This window comes from Amyelois transitella, chromosome 31 (assembly GCF_032362555.1).
Source record: "Amyelois transitella isolate CPQ chromosome 31, ilAmyTran1.1, whole genome shotgun sequence".
Classification (NCBI taxonomy): Eukaryota; Metazoa; Arthropoda; class Insecta; order Lepidoptera; family Pyralidae; genus Amyelois; species Amyelois transitella.
In genome coordinates, this window is record NC_083534.1 from 3,939,608 (window position 1) to 3,959,831 (window position 20,224).

General features: G+C 34.0%; 1 protein-coding gene across 1 annotated transcript in view; it reads left to right on the forward strand.

Moving 5' to 3' along the window:
• The first annotated feature begins 3,382 nt into the window (after positions 1–3,382).
• The window catches only part of LOC106138614 (AT-rich interactive domain-containing protein 5B), a 60,421-nt gene continuing 43,579 nt past the window's right edge, over positions 3,383–20,224 (forward strand). Inside the window, exons 1-3 of the mRNA XM_060953129.1 lie at positions 3,383–3,971; positions 11,636–11,777; positions 15,148–15,257. Coding sequence (XP_060809112.1) covers positions 3,951–3,971; positions 11,636–11,777; positions 15,148–15,257 — 273 coding nt within the window. The 5' untranslated portion in view covers positions 3,383–3,950. The remainder of the gene's footprint in view (positions 3,972–11,635; positions 11,778–15,147; positions 15,258–20,224) is intronic.

Consider the following 20,224-nt stretch of genomic DNA (forward strand, 5'->3'; position numbering starts at 1 on the left):
GCATTTTATTTAATTTCTGAAATCAATTTATTTTCTGTTTAGTTTGTTAAATTTTCTGCAGTTATGCCATCATCAATAAATTTGATTGAAATCGCTTTTAAATCATTCACCTGAACAAATAATTCAGTCCATATTCCATACCTAATATATTATGTGCATATGAGTAACTTATCAATATTATCATGATGATTCATTGAAGCGAACTAAGTAATATTAAAAAAATAATTTTAACTGTTATTATTTTATACAATAGGAATTAATTTGTTTGTCTGTCCTATCCACGGGACTGAGATTATGTATAATTTCTATTAATATTAGTAACTTTAAGATATAAAATACAAATGTACAGCACAATTGGCGGACATCATTCTAGAAGCATTATCTACCAATCAACCATTGGGTCTGACAGAGATCTTTATGTGGGATCAAACTAAATAAATACATTTATACTTACCCACAATACGAAATAAAATAATAATAATGAACATGATGACATAAAAACTAAGTATTTAAATAAACAATATACATTAATAAATAGGTGCAGCGATTACCGAAATGAGTGAAAAGGCTCATATTTGGGTTATATTTTTGTTAGCCTACAAAACAATTGCAGTAAAAATATGTCATTTTTACCCAATTTCATCCACCCTACAGATAATTTATTTAACCCTAAACCCACCCACCACCACGCCGACCAAGTCGCGGGCATAAATTGTTTGTTATAACATATCACCTTTATATTATATCGTATTTTTGTAAAAAAAATAAAAGAATTGAAACTGATAAGCTATTATTAAGATAAGCGGTAATCTCGCTCGTTCATTATCATCATATTCTACCGTTACCAGCAGTAATATCTCGTCTTTATCCCTTACGGGTTAAACGGAGCCAATGGTCAAAATACATAAAAGGTTTACAAAAAAAAATGTGATTATTCATTGTAACGAGCATCTCTTCCTTTCTCCCTCATTTATTTGTGTTCTCTTTCTATTGCACCCTCCGCCTGTGACTTGGGGTCCACTTTCCTTCCCTTTACACTAAATTCGATCTTGGAACGTCCATTTCAACTAACGTAGTTCTGTAATAATCTATGATTGTAAAAAAAAAATTTAAAAAAAAATGTTTCCCTCCATTTTATTTATTTACCTCATTATTTATAAAATAAGTAATAAATTTGACGTGGCTGGTGACTTTTGCATTTTATTTGGTAATTCAATTTTATCACTAAAAATACGATTATCTTACATTTGGCTTTTTTATACCATTAATAAAAGCACACTGATGTGTATAATTAGATAGAGATCAGTGTACTATTAGTATGATTTTTTTTTAAATGCAGACAGAACTAAGTCATAGAGTTTTGTCCGAATCCCAGAACGCTGCTGTTAGGTAACATAGCTTTTTTGGATAAACTCGTTTGCTTTATAAAAAAATATTCTTTTATAAATTGTTAGGTAAAACAATGATTAGAAATCGCCAAAACTCCTTACACTAACGGAAATATGGCTCGAAAAATGAATTAACTAAAATACACGACAAACAGTATGTGCTTGTAGTATACGTTTGATTATGAGATAAAACAAACAAAAAATCTTAGATTTTTTTTATAACTTTATACTAAAATAAAATAAAAATATCATTATTAAAAAAAGTTAGTCAAGAAGTATGTAAATCTAAAAGGATTCATATATTTAAGATTCCATAAGAATAAGTAATAACATGTAGTTAAACGTTAATTTAAACTATGTACTTACGTAATTATGAAGCAATTAGTCAATTATTTGCTATCACAATTCTTTATTACATCATTATCAGCAATCGCTAGTAAATATGTATTCTGAGCCGATGTCCCTTTAGTTGAACACCATAATATAATAATCTACGTCTATAGAATATGTAATAATATACCTACGTCTATAAAAATGATATAAAGAGGCAAGATAAGTATTTTTATTTATAAAAAATAACACATAATAAATTTAAAATAAAGATAGACTAGATCTTAAGAGGTAAAAAGGATATTTTCTATGAGTCAATTCTTGCTGTCTAGTTCGATTAAAAATGGAGTAGTTCAACAATATCACAGCGATCAATTTGATACAATAGTATGCCGTGTGTTTCCCCGCACTTTAGAATAGATTCAATCCGTAATATATTTTTTCTTTTAGGCGATTGCCAGGCAATCTATCTCTATTTTAATCTCGATTCTATTATTAAGCCATACAGCTGAACGTGGCCCTTCAGTCTTTTAAAAACTGTTAGGTGTTTACCCCGCAAAGTATAAAGACGTGATTATACCATTTATGTACGTAGAGTGTCTGATGGTATATTTTTTTTATTTGAATCTTGCGGCCCGCCACGTGGTATATACATAGCCTGTAACACTCATATTTAAGAGACCTTTTTAACGGTGAAAGAGTTTTCATTATCGATTCAGTATTTTCGAAGATCCGCCCTTACAAACAAAGAAACAATCCCAAGTTTTTTTTTAAGCTTAGAACATTTTAGTATGGAATAAAAGTATAGATTTAGAAGAGCTTTTTACTAAGGCTCAGTTTATTAAATTTTTGGTACATATCTCATCTGTTCTATAAATATAACTATTAAATATAAAAATAATTTTTTTTTGTTTGTTTTCGTAATTTTTTATTTCGCTTTTCACTTTATAAATAAATAAATTAGCATGTTTAATCTAATTTCCATGACCATACTACACCAATCATTATATTTACGTAAAAAATATTGTGTGTACGGATACAGTTTGCTGGTGTGAGTGAAGGTTCTGTGAAGACACAGGGCCGGCAAAAGTAGTTTCTAATTTGTTTTTTTTTTAAAGTTCTTTTTATTATTATTAAAAGTTTGACAAATTATTTTAGGTCAAAAAAAAAAAAACAGCTGGTCAACTGATTATTATATATATTTTTTTAAGTTATGGTATGTTTTGATCAGTTTATGAAACAATAGTTTTAAAAGATATCCCCAACACTTTGCTTTGCTTTTACGTCATGTGGTCGTTTAAATCTTGACAAACTTTGTTTAAACAACGCTCCTGGCGGCTGTCTGGGAGTCGTGCAGGTAAATTATGGGTTTCGTTCCTGGCATTAAAAAAGGTAATTTAACTTTTTATTTACAACTATTAGTCAGTTCTGATTGAGTTAACGTTAAATTTATGTACATTTTAAAGGTTTATGTAGACCTTAGACTTTCGTACTTCCTTATTTTGCCAGCTTTTTCCAAAGCGGATTATTATAAAAAATACGAACAGTTTATATTTTATATTATTTGATAATAAAAAATACAAGGGTGGTCAACCCTATCTAGCATCTCTGTGTGAGCGGGCCAGCAGCGCACTCATCGCATTCACACACAGACACCTCCCGGCTTCGATGCCGAACGGCCGCGTCGTTGTCAAAACGGAACGAAAGCGTGTTATTACTTATTTTTGTCAAACGATCGCCATATTGTTTTATTGTCCTCATTATTATCATTAATTTCAATTTTTTAAATTTAGTCGTGATGAGGATTATGTGTGTTCGTTAAAATGTTTTTTTAATTTTTTAAAGTGACATTTTTATTATCATAGTTATGTACGCTAGATTAAATTGTACCAATTAAAATTGATTCGAAAACCGGTTTCCGCTGTCGTTTAAAATTTCGAAACAGTAATCAAATTTTATAAAAATCTGGCGAACATTATTGTAAATGCGCGTGTGTAGTGCTTCTAAAAATAATTTGTTGAAAAATAAACTGCTACTGAACGATCATATAGTGTTGTTTAATTATAGTGCAATGAATAGCTGAATAGTTATAAATAATGTTGCATTTCTTACGCCATTGTTCTCGTTAAATAATGTATGTATTTCCTAGAGAAATGAACATTATCAGTGTTTTTGTGAAGTTAAAGTGATTACGTGGATTTTTGTGTCTTTGTCCCTTGGATTACACTCATAATGGATAAACCTACGTTCAAGGTAATTTGGATTTTAATATTTAGTTTTACACAACATAAATGCAGTGATAAAAAAAATCAATTCCAAAGATTGATTTTCGACAAAGCTAAAATTTTGTCACATAAGCTTCTTTGAATTTAAACGAGTCTCATGACGTCACCTATTGTTCTACTTCAGTGATCCTGCATTGTTGAGATGTCGAATCGCACTTGAATAATTATTCTTTATTTTTAAATATTCACTTTTTTATTTGTTTCAATGTTGTCCATGAATCTATGTTTTATGTATTTTTTACGAAAAAGGTTGTTCGATCTTGTGAAATTAATTGATTTATGATATATTCCAATGTTTTTTTTTTTTTAATTAAGATTTTTTGGTAACGAAATCTATGTTTACCGTTTCGTACAATAATTACTGAACCCTACACCGCTGCGCCATCCATATCGGCATACGTTAGGGTTGCGACACACATTGTGTAAAGTCGATATCGATAAAAAAATACAAAGATTTTTTATTTTGTGCTTTTTTTTGTTAAAGATTTGTAACTTTAATTGCGTTACTTTATATTTTGCAACGAGTTATGTGTGTGGTGTATTTGATACAACTTCCACCAAACGACTTTGCTTGTGTGTTAATCTTATGTAAATAATTGTAATAAATATTAAGGGACCAAATTACACAGATTGAGTTAGCCTCGAAGTAAGTTCGAGACTTGTGTTATGAGATACTAACTCAACGATACTATATTTTATAATAAATTCTTATAATAATGTGTAATCGTCCTTTAATTTTTTTTTAGCCAAATCCATTTGCAAATTTTTGCGTAAAACAATTTTCGCAATTTTAATATTATTCCGAATAAAATTTTCGTGTTTTTGTAAGATAAAGAAGCTTACTAGATTCATAGATAAACTCTTTTTTGTACAAAGTGATGAACAGGAAAAAAACAGGCTATCAGGTATAAAGGCGGACTAGTCACATAGGCGGCTTAGGTAGATATCATTAAAACCTATAGACAATTTCCCGTTGACCTAGAATAATAATATTTGGCAAACAGCAAGGTCTTTTCGACAAAGGGATTCTTCCGACTTCACTAAAACACTAAAAAGCTAAAAATAATTGAAAATTCGTCATAAGTACCTACTAGGCGATTAGTGGGTTACCTAACCTACCTGCTTTAATTTCTGGAGCCAACAATAAGAAGAAGAACATCTAATATTCATTCATTCATTCATATAGTCACGCCTATATCCCTTGCGGGGTAGACAGAGCCTTGAAGAGACTGGTAGACCACGTTCAGCTATTTGGCTTTATGATAGAAATATTTATACATACATACATACATACATATGGTCACGTCTAAATCCCTTGCGGGGTAGACAGAGCCAACAGTCTTGAAAAGACTGAATGGCCACGTTCAGCTATTTGGCTTATTGATAGAATTGAGATTCAAATAGTGACAGGTTGCTAAACCATCGCCTAAAATAAGAATCCCAACCTTATAAGCCTATCCCTTAGTCGCCTCTTACGACATCCATGGGAAATGAGATGGGGTGGTCCTATTTTTTAAATTGGTGCCGGGAACCACTCGGTTGCGGGGTACTCTTGACTTGTAAGTTTAATTTTTATTAAATTATTTTCTCTTTTAAGTGTTATTTGAAGTCTGTTTTTTTTTCTCTCATTGGCATCCAGATTGAAGTCCATTGCATCTTTTCTATGTTCAAACTATTACTATGATGAATACATAACGCGCATTGTATTTGATTTATCGGCTATCGTTCGACGCGACTATAGAATTGTTACGGTTACGATTCGGCGTTCTGAGATAACATATTAAAAATTGTACCTTATTGCTATTGAAATACAGTTTAAAGAACAATGTCTTTAAGCCGTACAGCTAAACTTTTATAGGCTGTTTGCTCTGTCTACCCTTTAAGACTTTTACAAACTGGAAGACAAGCAACAGCAGGAGGCGTTAAAGAAGGACAACATCATGCCGTGTGGTTCCCGGCACGAATACAAAAAAGAATAGGACCACTACATCTCTTCCCATGGATGTCGTAAAAGGCGACTAAGGGATAGGCTTACAAACTTGGGATTCTTTTTTAGGCGATGAGCTAACAACCTGTCACTATTTGAATCTCAATTCTATCATTAAGCCAAATAGCTGAACGTGGCCATTCAGTCCTTTCAAGACTGTTGGCTCTGTCTACCCCGCAAGGGATATAGACGTGAACATATGTATGTATGTATATATGTATCATTCCTTCATAATCTATACCAATATTATAAAGCTACGAGTTTGTTTGTTTGAACGCGCTAATCTCAGGAACTACTGGTTCGAATTGAATTCTTTTTGCGTTGAATAGTTGAATAGACCATTCATCGAGGAATGCTTTAGGCTATATAACATCACGCTGCAACTATTAGGAGCGAAGAAATAATGGAAAAAGTGAAAAAAAAACGGGGAAAATTATTCATCCTTGATGGCTTCAATGATGCCCAATATAACTATTTCACGACGACGAAGTCGCGGGCACAGCTAGTCTTATATATAAAATTCTCGTGTCACAATGTTCGTTTCCGTGCTCCTCCGAAACGGCTTGACCGATTCTCATGAAATTTTGTGAGCATATTGAGTAGGTCTGAGAATCGGCCAACATCTATTTTTCATACCACTCAGTGATAAGTGTTGTTCACCCTTAACATTTGTTATTTAACTAGAAATTAGTTTAAAATTATTTACATACATATATGGTAAAACAACGTTTGTTTGTCGGGACATCTAGTTTATTTATAATAATTATAATGATACAATTATTGTCCAGGTATTGCCCGCTGTAACGATCGCGTTAAATGTTCAATTGCGCATCACTTATCTATACTAATATTATAAAACTGAAGAGTTTGTTTGTTTGTTTGAACGCGCTAATCTCAGTAACTACTGGTTCGAATTGAAAAATTCTTTTTGTGGCTATAGGCTATATAACATCACGCTGCAACTATTAGAAGCGACGGAATAATGGAAAATGTGAAAAAAACGGGGAAAATTATTCATCCTTGAGGGCTTCAATGATGCCTAAAATAACTATACCACGCGGACGAAGTCGCGGGCGCAGCTAGTCTGTAATAGGTGTTGCCATTGGAAATAAGATGGCATAAGCTGATGCGCCTGATTCAATGCACGAACACATAAGAAATTATCAGCTTTGAGACAACTACATTAGCTAATTAAGACTTGTATAATGCGTCGCGTAGATGATTCATTTTTTAAAATATGTCTTTATACTTTTTATTTTATCTTATCTATGGAACATAAGATGTGAGTAAATCCAATACTTACTAGTCTCAACTTATAATCAATATTTTGACTCGACAGAGAAATAAGTCACAAATGTAGGTAAAAAAATGTTTTTATAATTTTTATCGGGTGTTTGTTTATAATTATGCCGGGTGTGGAACGATTTAGTCTCTGCCTACCCCCCTTGGGAAAGAGGCGTGATTTTATGTGAGTACCACTTGTTGCCCGCTACTTCGCTCGCTATAAAAGTTCACTGACAATCTTTCATCTTCTCTTTTAAACCCTCCTCCCCCCCTTTATTCGCAATAAAATGGTCTTTCTCAGGGTAAACTGTTACTCTGTATCATCAAAATCGGTTTAATGGTTTAGGCGTGTAAGCTTAACAGAGTTACTGACTTCGCATTCATCTATTAGTAGGGATGTATTTATGTAAATTTCTCAATTCTATCATTAAGTAACCCAAATATCTGAACGTGGCCTATTGGTGTTTTTGAGACAGTTGGCTCTGTCTACCCCGCAAGGAGTATAGACGTGATTATATGTATGTATGTGTATTTATCGATCTAAATCCGACCGGACACCAACGCATCGTTATCTTTGTAAAATGGAATTAGACCAGCTATTTATAAGGCGGCCCTTGTAGTTACACACTCGTTGTTGTTACAAAATGGAGTTATTAATTAATTTAGACGGATAATATCTTACTTATATGATAAATGCGAAAGTTTGTAAGGATGTGTGTGTGTTTGTTTGTTATTTTCTCACGCGAAAACTACAGAACTGATTTTCATTAAACTTCGAAGTAATATTTGTAAGTAGCTTATACATTGGAGTTGGTAACATTGTAAGTTAACTAGATGTCCCGGCAAACGTTGTTTGGCCTTATAAATATTTTTTATATATACATAATTATTACATACGTACATACATTTGGTCACGTCTATATCCCTTGTGGGGAAGACAGAGCCAACAGGTCTTGAAAAGACTGATAGGTCATGTTTAGCTATTTGGCTTAATGATAGAATTGAGATTTAAATAGTGACAGGTTGCTAGCCCATAAAAAAGAATCCCAAGTTTGTAAGCTTATCCCTTAATCGCCTTTTACGACAGCCATTGGGAAAGAGATGGAGTAGTCTTATTCTTTTTTTTATTGGTGGAGGGAACCATACGGCAAAAAAATTATTATTATATTATAATAATATAAAATAGACAGTTATAAAATCCATCGTGGTTATCCATATCCTTGGTCGGATTGTTCGATACGGCACGGGTTGGGGCGCGTTCACATTAAGGTATATTTTTTATTTATTAGATATGTATTGAATTATTTATGTTTTCATAGTGCATTTATGTATACCAACTGTGCCCGTGACTTCGTCCGCGTGGAATAGTTGTTTTGGGCATCATTGAAGCCCTCAAGGATGAATAATTTATCCCGTTTTGTTTCACATTTTCCATTATTTCATTGCTCGTAAAAGTTGCAGCGTGAAGTTATATACCTAGCCTAAAGCCTTCCTCGATAAATGGTCTATTCAACACAAAAATAATTTTTCAATTCGAACCAGTAGTTCCTGAGATTAGCGCATTCAAACAAACAAACTGTTCAAGTAAATAATATAAGTATAGATTTATTTTTAATTGTGTTAATTTTTTTGTCAATTACAATTAGGTACATTAAATAGTTCGCAAAAATAGTTAAACAGAAAATATTTGTTTACACATTATAAACTCATCCTATTACGTGAGCTGTCCCGCTCTAACGCAGCGCCGTCTCTGTCTTCGCCGGGGGCTGTTTCAATTTTATACTTATTGATTCAGAGGTCGTACGTTTGAGCGGAGCGTCAACAAAAAAAGAAATATTTTTTTTATTTTTATAATTAATTCAAATAATATCAGTAATAGTTACAGGCGCATTACTACACACAACGAAGAATTAATTAATTAATTATTCTGCGCACAGTAATACTACGTAATATTGCGCTAATAATAGATATACATATAATAGATATTAAATTATTTTTTAAAAATTATTACATTTAGTTACATATTTAGCGTACTTACAATTAATTATTTTCTTTAGTATTAACTAAAATAATATTTTTCTTTTTCAATTTAAAAGGCGATGGGCTAGCAACCCGTCATTATTTGAATCTCAATTCTATCATTAAGCCATACAGCTGAATGTGTCCTATCAGTCTTTTCAAGAGTTTTGGCTCTGCCTACCTCGCAAGAAATATAGATGTGATTATATGTATGTAGGTAAAATTATTTACATATATGATTTTATATATGTCCGAAATGGGCAAATTGTTTCAGACCCCCTACAAATCTATAATTTAATAATTAGATTATAACCCCTTATGTACTCTCAGTTGAAATTCAATGATTCTATCTTTAAAAAGAAAAAGACTGGGTTACTAAATAAAACATAAAATAAAAAAATAAACAAGAATACCCTGCCAAGTGTAAAAAATTAAACTTATTTAATTAATTAATTCGTAATCAGTAAATTAACTGAAATCTAAACATAATTAACAATATTTAAAAATAAAAAAAATAACTATTTTAAATTACAGACTAAAAAGATTATTATTTAAATTTTGACCCCTAGGAAGTCCCTCACTTAAAACGAATCAATCTAATTAAAATATTGTTCACGTGTTGCTATATATAGATTGTTCTGCTGTCTCTACCCGTCCAGGAAACGCGAGATTGCATTGTAACGGTAATTAAAGAGGTTTTTTTTTTAATGAAAAACGTTAAATTGAGTTAATTTATGTAAGAGGTTTTATAAAGTAGACATTTTGCCATCTAATACTAATATACTAATTCTTTTGTGACCTGATATATTATTCTGACGAATTACTAAGGGAAGTAAATCCATAGTTGGTGTGAAATCCGTTCGGTAGATTTTGCGCGGAAGAGTTACAAACACACACACACATCCATTATGCTTTAACTTGCTTAGTCTTTAATCTTTATAAATAAAAAACATATTATGTTATTTCAGTGTGCCGTGTGGTTCCCGGCACCAATACAAAAAAGAATAGGACCACTCCATCTCTTTCCCATAGATGACGTAAAAGGCGACTAAGGGATAGGTTTACAAACATGGGATTCTTTTTTAGGCGATGGGTTGGCAACCTGTCACTATTTGAATCTCAATTCTATCATTAAGCCAAATAGCTGAACGTGGCCATTCAGTCTTTTCAAGACTGTTGGCTCTGTCTACCGCAAGGGATATAGACGTGACCATATGTATGTATGTATGTTATTTCAATGTCTGAGCTGTGTAATTGCCGAATTCATTAAAATCCGTTCAGTACTTTTGTGATCCAATACGGGTCAGGTTCCCCTGCAAAGGTTGCGGAGATCAGACGGGAGTCGCTTCGTGTTAAAACCTGACTCACCCAATCCAGGGTCCATGGTCAAAGGCATACCCCGGGCTACTCTCCAGAGTGGTGAGGATGCAACCGGGATTGAAGTCATGAAGAAGAGTAGTTTTTGCGTGAAAGTGTAACAAAGACACACACACATCGTTACTGACATACGCATTTATAATTGCAATAGCATATATAATTGATTCAAATTCTGAAGTGTCGGTAACCACAAGGCGCTAGTGAAATAATATGATTTAAATTTTTTGTAAAGTAAAAAAATAATTAATATATTTTTTTTTGCTGTCCGTATCTCTTGCAAACGTTCATATCCGATGCACGGATTGTCTAACTTGCACACGGTACAAGATTTCACAATTCACATGAACTGTCTTCTTCTTCCTCCCGGCTTCAGTCCCGGTTGCATCCTCACCGCTCTGGAGAGGAGCCCGGGGTGTGCCTTTGACCATGGATCCTGGATTGGGGTTTTTCACTTAAATTCACATTAGTGTATCTATGTATTTAGTTTTATATCAACGCAGATTCTAAAGTGTATCAAGGGAAGATTCTTTATAGGGTTTAACACAAATATTATCCTTTACGGTGTAGACAGAGCCATCGGGCTCATACGGCTACGTTTAGCTGGATAACAGAGATTTAACATAAAAATCGAAACAATTATTAGGTACTTAGTTTTAACTCCTCCCACGTTAAAAATATGTCCGTCTACTTATATAGATACTAAACCGCGACTTCGTCCGCATGGATACCATATCAATCCCGCGGGAACTCTGGGATAAAAAGTAGCCTATGTGTTATTCTGGGTTATTTCATCGTAATCGGTTCAGTACTTTTTGTATGAAAGAATAACAAACATCCATACTGACGTCCTGACATACTCGCAAACTTTCGCATTTATTATATTAGCAGGATGTATTTTATTTTATTTATTTATTATTTTATTATCATGTTTTGTCACTTTATTAATGTTACTTTTCCTTTTACAGTTGGTGGGTTCCCCTTGCGGTCAGCACGGGCAGTACACCTTCTACAAAGCTTTAAGACTGTGCGGTTCCATGGAGAAGATCGTGGCTATAGGCGACTTCTTCTTCGTCAGGATATGGCAAGACTCTGAGCTGGTTTCTATAGGTGAGTGTTGTTACATATGTATATGTCGACACCACTAACGACCGTCAATCATAGCGAAGAGAATGACGCGCTCGGCCAATAGCTGCGGAGTGTCTAAATCGCGCAAGCAAAGATTTCACGGATTGGAGCATATATAAAATTCTGACACAACATCGTCTGTCGCGCGATTCCTTAGCCTGGCGGATGATCTTCCCTTTGGTGGCGGTCGAGCTATAATCATCGCTCCCGCTGCACATAAATACATGTGCGTCCTCCTGTTCTTAGTCCTGGTTACATCCTCCCCTGTCTGGAGAGAAGCCCTGGATGCCGGGGACCTTGGTCCAGGGGTTCTCTATCAATTAGCATAAAATTTTGTGTCATAATTTTACATGGCATAATTTTGTTTAGCCTAATAATTGTTACGCATAATATTATTTGGCATAACTTTTTGGGCATATTTCTTTAAGCATACCTAGATACTATTAGCATAACCTAACCTAACCTAAGAAGTACTCGCCTTATAGTGCACTAGCTGTGCCCGCGACTTCGTCCGCGTGGAATAGTTATTTTGGGCATCATATTTATTTTTGCAAACATCCTCCTCGGCTTTATCAATTATAGCTGCTAATTGTTATGCGACTTGGCGACGACTTGGCCCACATCATTACCCGCGACCGAACGGAGACCGTGTGTTTGTTTGTGCAAACCAATGTTAGCATATACATATCTCCAGGGGGATCCCTTTAATTGGCATAATGAGTTTTGTCATAAAATGGAATGGCATAATCGAAGTGGCATAATCTATTTAGCATAATAGTAAATTGACCTAATTTCGTTTTAGCATAATATGTGCTTTGGCATAATTATAATTTAGCATAATGCATTTATGCATAATTTTTTTAGGCATAATGGAATGTCGCATAATAGTATTTTATCATAATAGGTAATAGGCATAAAGAAAAGAAAATGTTGTGTATTTTAGTATGTTTAATGAGTTGCATGCAAAATTTATATTGCTACTTACATGAATGTGTATGTATAATAGTATGGTAAATAATTATTTCTATTTTAAATGTTTAGGTTAGGTTAGGTTAGGTTAGGTTCTATTATGCCTATTTTCATTATGGTAAATATCCATTATGCTTTTTTACAGTTATGGTTAATTGGTTTGTGCGAAATCATGTTTATGCTTATTGTATTTATGCTAAAAAGTGTATGCTAAAACGTGTTGTGCTTATTAGTATTATGGGAATTTGTAATTAGTTGTAATTTCATTATGCTAACTTATTTTATGCTTAAAATTTTTATGCGTTCTGGTAGTGAACCATCTCCAGGTGGTCACGCGTATTAGAAAGAACGCTGGTTCGCCGTATTAAATGTTTCGCTGCAAATTGCTTATAACGACTATATCTCAAAACCTATTCGTCTGATTTATATACTGTAAAAGGCAATTTTAGTCTACATGAAAAGCCGAAAGTAATAGACATATTTATTTGGATAAGGATTAATACTGAATTAAAGAAAATTGGTTTCAAAATAACTTATGTTTATAATGAAAAAATAATCTTAAAAAATGAACATAAAAGTGGTTATTGTAAGTAAACCTTAAGAGATAGATATATGCCCTCGCGGACTTTTTTGTGGCAAAAAATGAGTACTTCACATCTTTAGTACATTGTTTTACTATATCTTTGTTGGTTTGCGCAGCGTTTGCGTGGAAAGCTCGCAGATGGCTGACTCATTCAACTTTCACCTGCATTGTTGACGTTTCCCGTAGGAAATCCGGGATAAAATGTAGCCTATAGCCTTCCTCGATAAATAGACTATCTAACAGTGAAAGAATTATTCAAATCGGTTCAGTAGTTTCTGAGATTAGCGCGTTTAAACAAACAAACAAACAAACAAACAAACAAAACAAACTCTTCAGCTTTATAATATTAGTATAGATTACACTACATTACTAAACTATATTTATGACTATTGAAATAGTATGCCAAAACCAATTATGCCAAAAAACTATTATGACACAAAAAATAGTATGCGTAACTCGTTATGCCAAACAAAAATAGGGCAAAAAAAAATTAGTCGAATGAAAGGGATACCTGGTTCAGGTGGAGTCAAGCTTTTAAACGAAGCGACTCCCATCTGATGGCCGCAAGCTTTGCAGGGGAGCATAACACACATTGGATCATGGTGACATATTTAGTTGCCCGAATCTGTAGTTTTCGTACCATAATTTTCCTTTTTTAGGATGCTTAGATAGATTCTTTTTTAAGGCGACGGGCTAGCGACCTGTCACTATTTGAATCTCAATTCTATAATTAAGCCAAATAGCTGAACGTGGCCATTCAGTCTTTTCGAGACTGTCGGCTCTGTCTACCCCGCAAGGGATATAGACGTGACCATATGTATGTATGTATAATTTTCCTCACCGTGTGAACCACAGTTAGCACTCAATGTAGATAACTCGGAAGAATCATTGGTAATGGTCGCGTAGGATTACTCGTGTAAAAATGTAATATATAAAATTCTCGTGTCACAATGTTCGTTCCCGTACTCTACGAAGCGGCTTGACCGATTCTCATGAAATTTTGTGAGCGTATTGTGTAGGTCTGAGAATCGGCCAACATCTATTTTCATACCCCTAAGTGATAAGGGTTGTCTAACCTTACATTTTTTTTAACTAAAAGTTTTGACAATTATTAAGCGATATGAAGTATCCTATAATAATGATAAAAATTTTGAAATTTTGTATTTTGAAAACAACGCTTGCCGGGACGGCTAGTAATACATATTTTTAAAGTAACGGTGTATTACTAGAACGCTGTCATGTTTCTAAAAACCTCATTTTAAATGGTAATTATGTAGGTATGTTACTACACTGAGTGTCTGTCTGTGATGAAAAATGAAAACATTAAATTTTTAGAGTTATATTTAATATTTATTTAATATATTATACGGGACAAATTACACAGATCGAGTTAGCCTCTATGTAAGTTCGGGACTTGTGTTACGAGATACTAACTCAACGATACTATATTTTATAATAAATACTTATATAGATAAACATCCAAGACCCAGGCCAATCAGAAAAAGCTCGTTTCTCATCACGCCCTGACCGGGATTCAAACCCGGGACCTCAGGTGTCACGGACAAGCGTACTACCGCTGCGCCACAGCAGCCGTCGCCGGCATATTTAAACTCTGATAGAGTATTTTAATTTAAACCTTCTTTTAAACACAATTAGAATAGAATAGATTTATTTTCAAAATTGGATACAAGGTATCACTTATTGACGTCACATCACATAAATCTAATTATAACTACTGCCGCTTCCAAAGCGCATGTGTATATTATCATTATAGTGAGGATGTGTCCTGTTTAATTCCAGGGGAACTCCAGCTGCTGTGGACGGACCGGGTGTCAGACCAGACCCTGGTCAGCCTCCGGCTGTACTTCCTACCCGAGAACACTCCGGACGGCCGCAGTTCACACGGGGAGGTACGTAATAGCCTTTTTTTTTGAGGGTAGCAGACTGAACTTTGACACACGACGCGACATTTTTATAAAGCGAGTCCAAGAAATTGTATAGATACAAAAATGTCGTGTGGTTCCCGGCACCAATAAAAAAAACAGAATAGGACCACTCCATCTCGTTCCCATGGATGTCGTAAAAAGCGACTAAGGGATAGGCTTATAAACATGGGGTTTTTCTTTTAGGCGATGGGCTGGCAACCTGTCACTATTTGAATCTCAATTCCAGCATGGAGCCAAGCAGCTGAACGTGGCCTTTCAGTCTTTTCAAAACTGTTGGCTCTGTCTACCCCGCAAGGGATATAGACGTGATTATATGTATTATTATATGTATGTGCCGTGTGGTTCCCGGCAGTGCCGTGTGGTTCCCGGCACCAATTCAAAAAAGAATAGGACCACTCCATCTCTTTCCCATGGATGTCGTAAAAGGCGACTAAGGGATAGGCTTACAAACTTGAGATTCTTTTTTTGGGCGATGGGCTGGCAACTTGTCACTGTTCGAATCTCAATTCTATCTTAAAGCCAAATAGCTGAACGTGGCCTATCAGTCCGCTCGGGACTGTTGGCTCTGTCTACCCCGCAAGGGATGTAGACGTGATTGTGTGTATGTGTATGTGTGTATGTGTATATGTATGTATGTATGTAGATACAAAAATGTCGCGTCGTGTCTCGTCACCGGTGTGAACCGACCCTTATAGGATCACTTCTTTGTGTCTCTTTTTATGACCTGTCTCTTGAACTCAAAATTGAACTGATAGTAAGGATATCATTACGTGTAGACATAACACATGTGTATATTTCGTAATTTTTATTTATTGTATCACAAATATTATATTGTTCTATGTTTTCTAAGTATATCAAAAATTCTTCTTTTAATTTTATACAAAAGGTATTTAGTTCATCACATACTTCAGATAAAATTTATGACTGGATTTATAAAAATGTCGCCTCGTGTCTCGTCACCGGTGTGAACAGACCCTTATACACTTCTTTGTTCGTCTTTTATGACCTTTTTCTCAGGAATGCGAGTTAATTTTTTATTCAATGCGCAGAATGCTAGGTATATAGATAGCAGTACATCGTATTATTTTAAAGCTGTGAAAAATGAAAACATCCTAATTTCATGCATACAACTAGTGGAAAGAGGTAGTCTCTGCCTACCCCTCCGGGAAAGAGGCGTGATTTTATGTATGTATGTATGTACAACTAGTTAGTTACCTGCAATTCAAAAATTACCTGCCAGGCTTTTAGCCAAAAGAAAAAAAAGAAAATAAAAAAACAAACAGAAAAACGCATAATTCAAATTTCGAACACATTAACCGTTACCATTCAAACTTCATATTTCGAAATCGAATAATCTATTAACAACAGAAATCATTTAAAACGTTGTTTGTGCGGAAACCTCAAAAATTGAGAGCGCTAGTTGTCCCGCTCGCACGCACCGCAGGTGGATGCGCCGTCTCCTTCTAATCCCTATTTGGTAACGCCAACTATTTCATGGATGAAATTACGGCGGAGTTATGCTCCAATTTGTGACATTATAGCGATTTATGTAATGTGAATGAATAAGGTCTAAACAGGGATAATAATGACAATAGATAAGGATAATATTATTCTTCTTTTGGGCGGCGGGCTAGCAACCTGTCACTTTATATGAATCTCAATTCTATCGGCAAGCCAAACGTGGCTCTGTCTACCCCGCAGGGGATATAGACGTGATTATATGTATGAATGAATGAATAACGCAAGGCTCGGAACGTACGTTCCATTTAGTCTAGTATATACTATAGTATGTCAACCAAAAGAAGGATTCATAATGCCGTGTGGTTTTCGGCAAAAAATAAGAATAGGACCACTCAAACTCGTTCCCATGGATGTGGTAAAGGATGACTAAGGGACAACTTGGGATTCTTCTTTTTAGGCCATAGGCTAGCAACCTGTTACTATTTGAATCTCAATTCTATCATTAAGCCAAACAGCTGAATGTGGCCTATCAGTCTTTTAAAGACTGTTGGCTCTGCCTACCCCGCAAGGCATATAGACGCGTTTATATGATGGATCCAACCCCGGAAAGGTTGCGGAGGTCAGACTAAGGGTCAGAGTCTGACTTACACAAACCAGGGTCGTGGTCACAGAATTATTGGATCATGTTTAAAATATCCAATATTGGTTATAATAATAATTTATGTTTATCAATATTCTTGTACCACACACCAATACCTATCTTGTGTACGTGCGAGCGAATATCGACTTTATTACGACAACATAACCGTGAGTTTCCTCCGCCGCTGTGCAAGTGTAATTTTGTTGAACGCTATGGGATTTTCGTAGCGCGCCCGTTAAGTTTTGATACTTGATCTTGTTTATGTTAATGTTTAATGTGTCGTTTATGAAAATGGTTTACAATTATATTTTTAGTAGAGGCCTCCCGCGACTTCGTCCGCATAGAAACCCTATCAATCCCGCGGGAACTCTGGGATAAAAAGTAGCCTTTATGTTATTCTGGGTCTTCAGCTACCTACATACCAAATTTCGTCGTAATCGGTTCAGTAGTTTTTGCGTGAAAGAGTAACAAACATGCATACTGACATACTCACAAACTTTCGCATTTATAATATTAGTAGAATTTTTTTTATGCAATGTAATAGGTAGTAGTGGAAATTAATAAAAAAAAAAATTAAACGCAAATATACGCAGAGGTATTGGTCTTTATTTTATTTGATTTTATGTAGCGATTGTAATAATAAATAAGGATTTAATGTTACCCTAAAAACTTGACTCATTTGGTGTCTCGGAAAAGGAATTGGATTATATTGAAGTAAAATGAATATGCAATATGTTCCATCATTCTAGAAGATTGTGCGTCAAAAACAATCAAACGTACATACCTACTTTATAATTATTAGTCTTATAGGGTTTAACAAAAATATATGAAAGTAATAATAATAATAAAAAGTATCAAGACTGTTGGGTCGTTCGCACAATACATTCACTGCGACGCGCCATGTGACGACTCTAGAACAAAAACTGCTATGGAGTCGACCGGTATGTTTAATTTTTTTTTAATATTTTATAATTTTTATGCATTTTAAACTTTTACACGAAATTATTTTTATGTGTATCACTAGTATAAATAATTAGGTTTTTAAAATAAAAAAACATAGGTTATCCGCATGTCGTTTATATAAATAAGATTATAACTCTCCTATCCTACTAATATTATAAATTTAAATGTTTTTGAGTATGTCAGGATGTCAGTATGGATGTTTGTTACTCTTTCACGCAAAAACTACTGAACCGATTACGATGAAATTTGGTATGTAGGTAGCTGAAGACCTACCTACAATTCTATTATTTTCTATCAATGTCATATATTTAGAAACTTAATTTGCACTTAACAGAAGCCACTGACAAAAACTAATGATAAATAAATAATTAAGCGAATGGATATATAAATAAATTAATATATTGAAAACAAAAATTGTTTGGTTAGTCCCGATTACCGGTTTTATACGTCATGATAACAAAGTCTACTTGCTTTGTGCACCAACTCCAAATCAAAAGTTCAGCAAATAAGAATATAATTAGACTATTAAATTTAAAATTTCTGACTTGACTGGCTTACTCTTTGATTATGTTAAATTAATATTTTAATTTAAAATATAGATTATAAGTTGAGCTATTTATATGTGTATCACTGGTATAAATAATTAGGTTTTTAATCATAATAATCATAATCATAATCATTAAAATATATAATATAATTTAAAATATAAAGAATGTGGATGAAGCGAAGGAAGTATGCAGAGATCGTGGCAAGTGGATAAAGGTAGTCTCTGCCTACCCCTCCGGGAAAGAAGCGTGATTTTATGTATGTATGTATTTATGTAAGATAGTTTTCATAATTTTACGCCAAAGGTGAAAATACTTCCATAAGGAACTCTCTTTCTCTCTCTTATCTGCGTGTTCCCGGTTGCACCCTCAACAGAAGGGCCCCGGGGTCCGGGGTCCGCTACCCATGAGTAAGATTCCATGCATTTTTATTTTACCCAACTGACCTGGAACTTTGTTTGACGACAGGCGAGCTATTTGTTTATCTTATCTTCGGTTCACTGAGTACATACTGATAACGAGTGCATCGTCGAGTGGACAAGTGTTTACTTAGATTCTGTCATGTTTTCGTTTGTAATTATTTCTTTACATACATATGGTCACGTCTATATCCCTTGCGGGGTAGACAGAGCCAACAGTATTGAAAAGACTGAATGGCCACGTTCAGCTATTTGGCTTAATGGTGGAATTGAGATTCAAATAGTGACAGGTTGCTAACCCATCGCATAAAAAAGAATCCCAAGTTTGTAAGCCTATCCTTAAGTAGCCTTTTACGACATCCATGGGAAAGAGATGGAGTGGTTCTATTCTTTTTTGTATTGGTGTCGGGAACCACACGGCACTATTGTTTATTTATTTATTTAAACTTCATTATGAATACACAATTGGCGAAGTAAATACTTTTGAAATGTATAATTTAGAAAAGGTTATTTTTAATGATAAAATATTATAATATATAATTTTTATTTAAGTTATGTTTTGTACACTGTACCTTTTTTTTAGATTCATTAATAAATACAACAAAACATAATCTAGTAAAAAAAATTACGCGTATTTTATCATATTTTTCTGTAAACAAAGACAAATACAATTTAAATTATATTCAATTCAACCACAAAAGTGTAAATTAGCATGGAATTACGTGGACATTTTTTTTAATAATATTGGTTAATCTAAGCAATTCTGTTCAGACCTGTACCGTTAATAATAATACTCGAAGAATAGTCACCAGCCTTAATGTCCGCACTGATAAGTTACTCCTAAACTTTTCACAAACATTGATGTCAAATTGAGGTGAAAAAGATGAGTAACTTATCATTTTG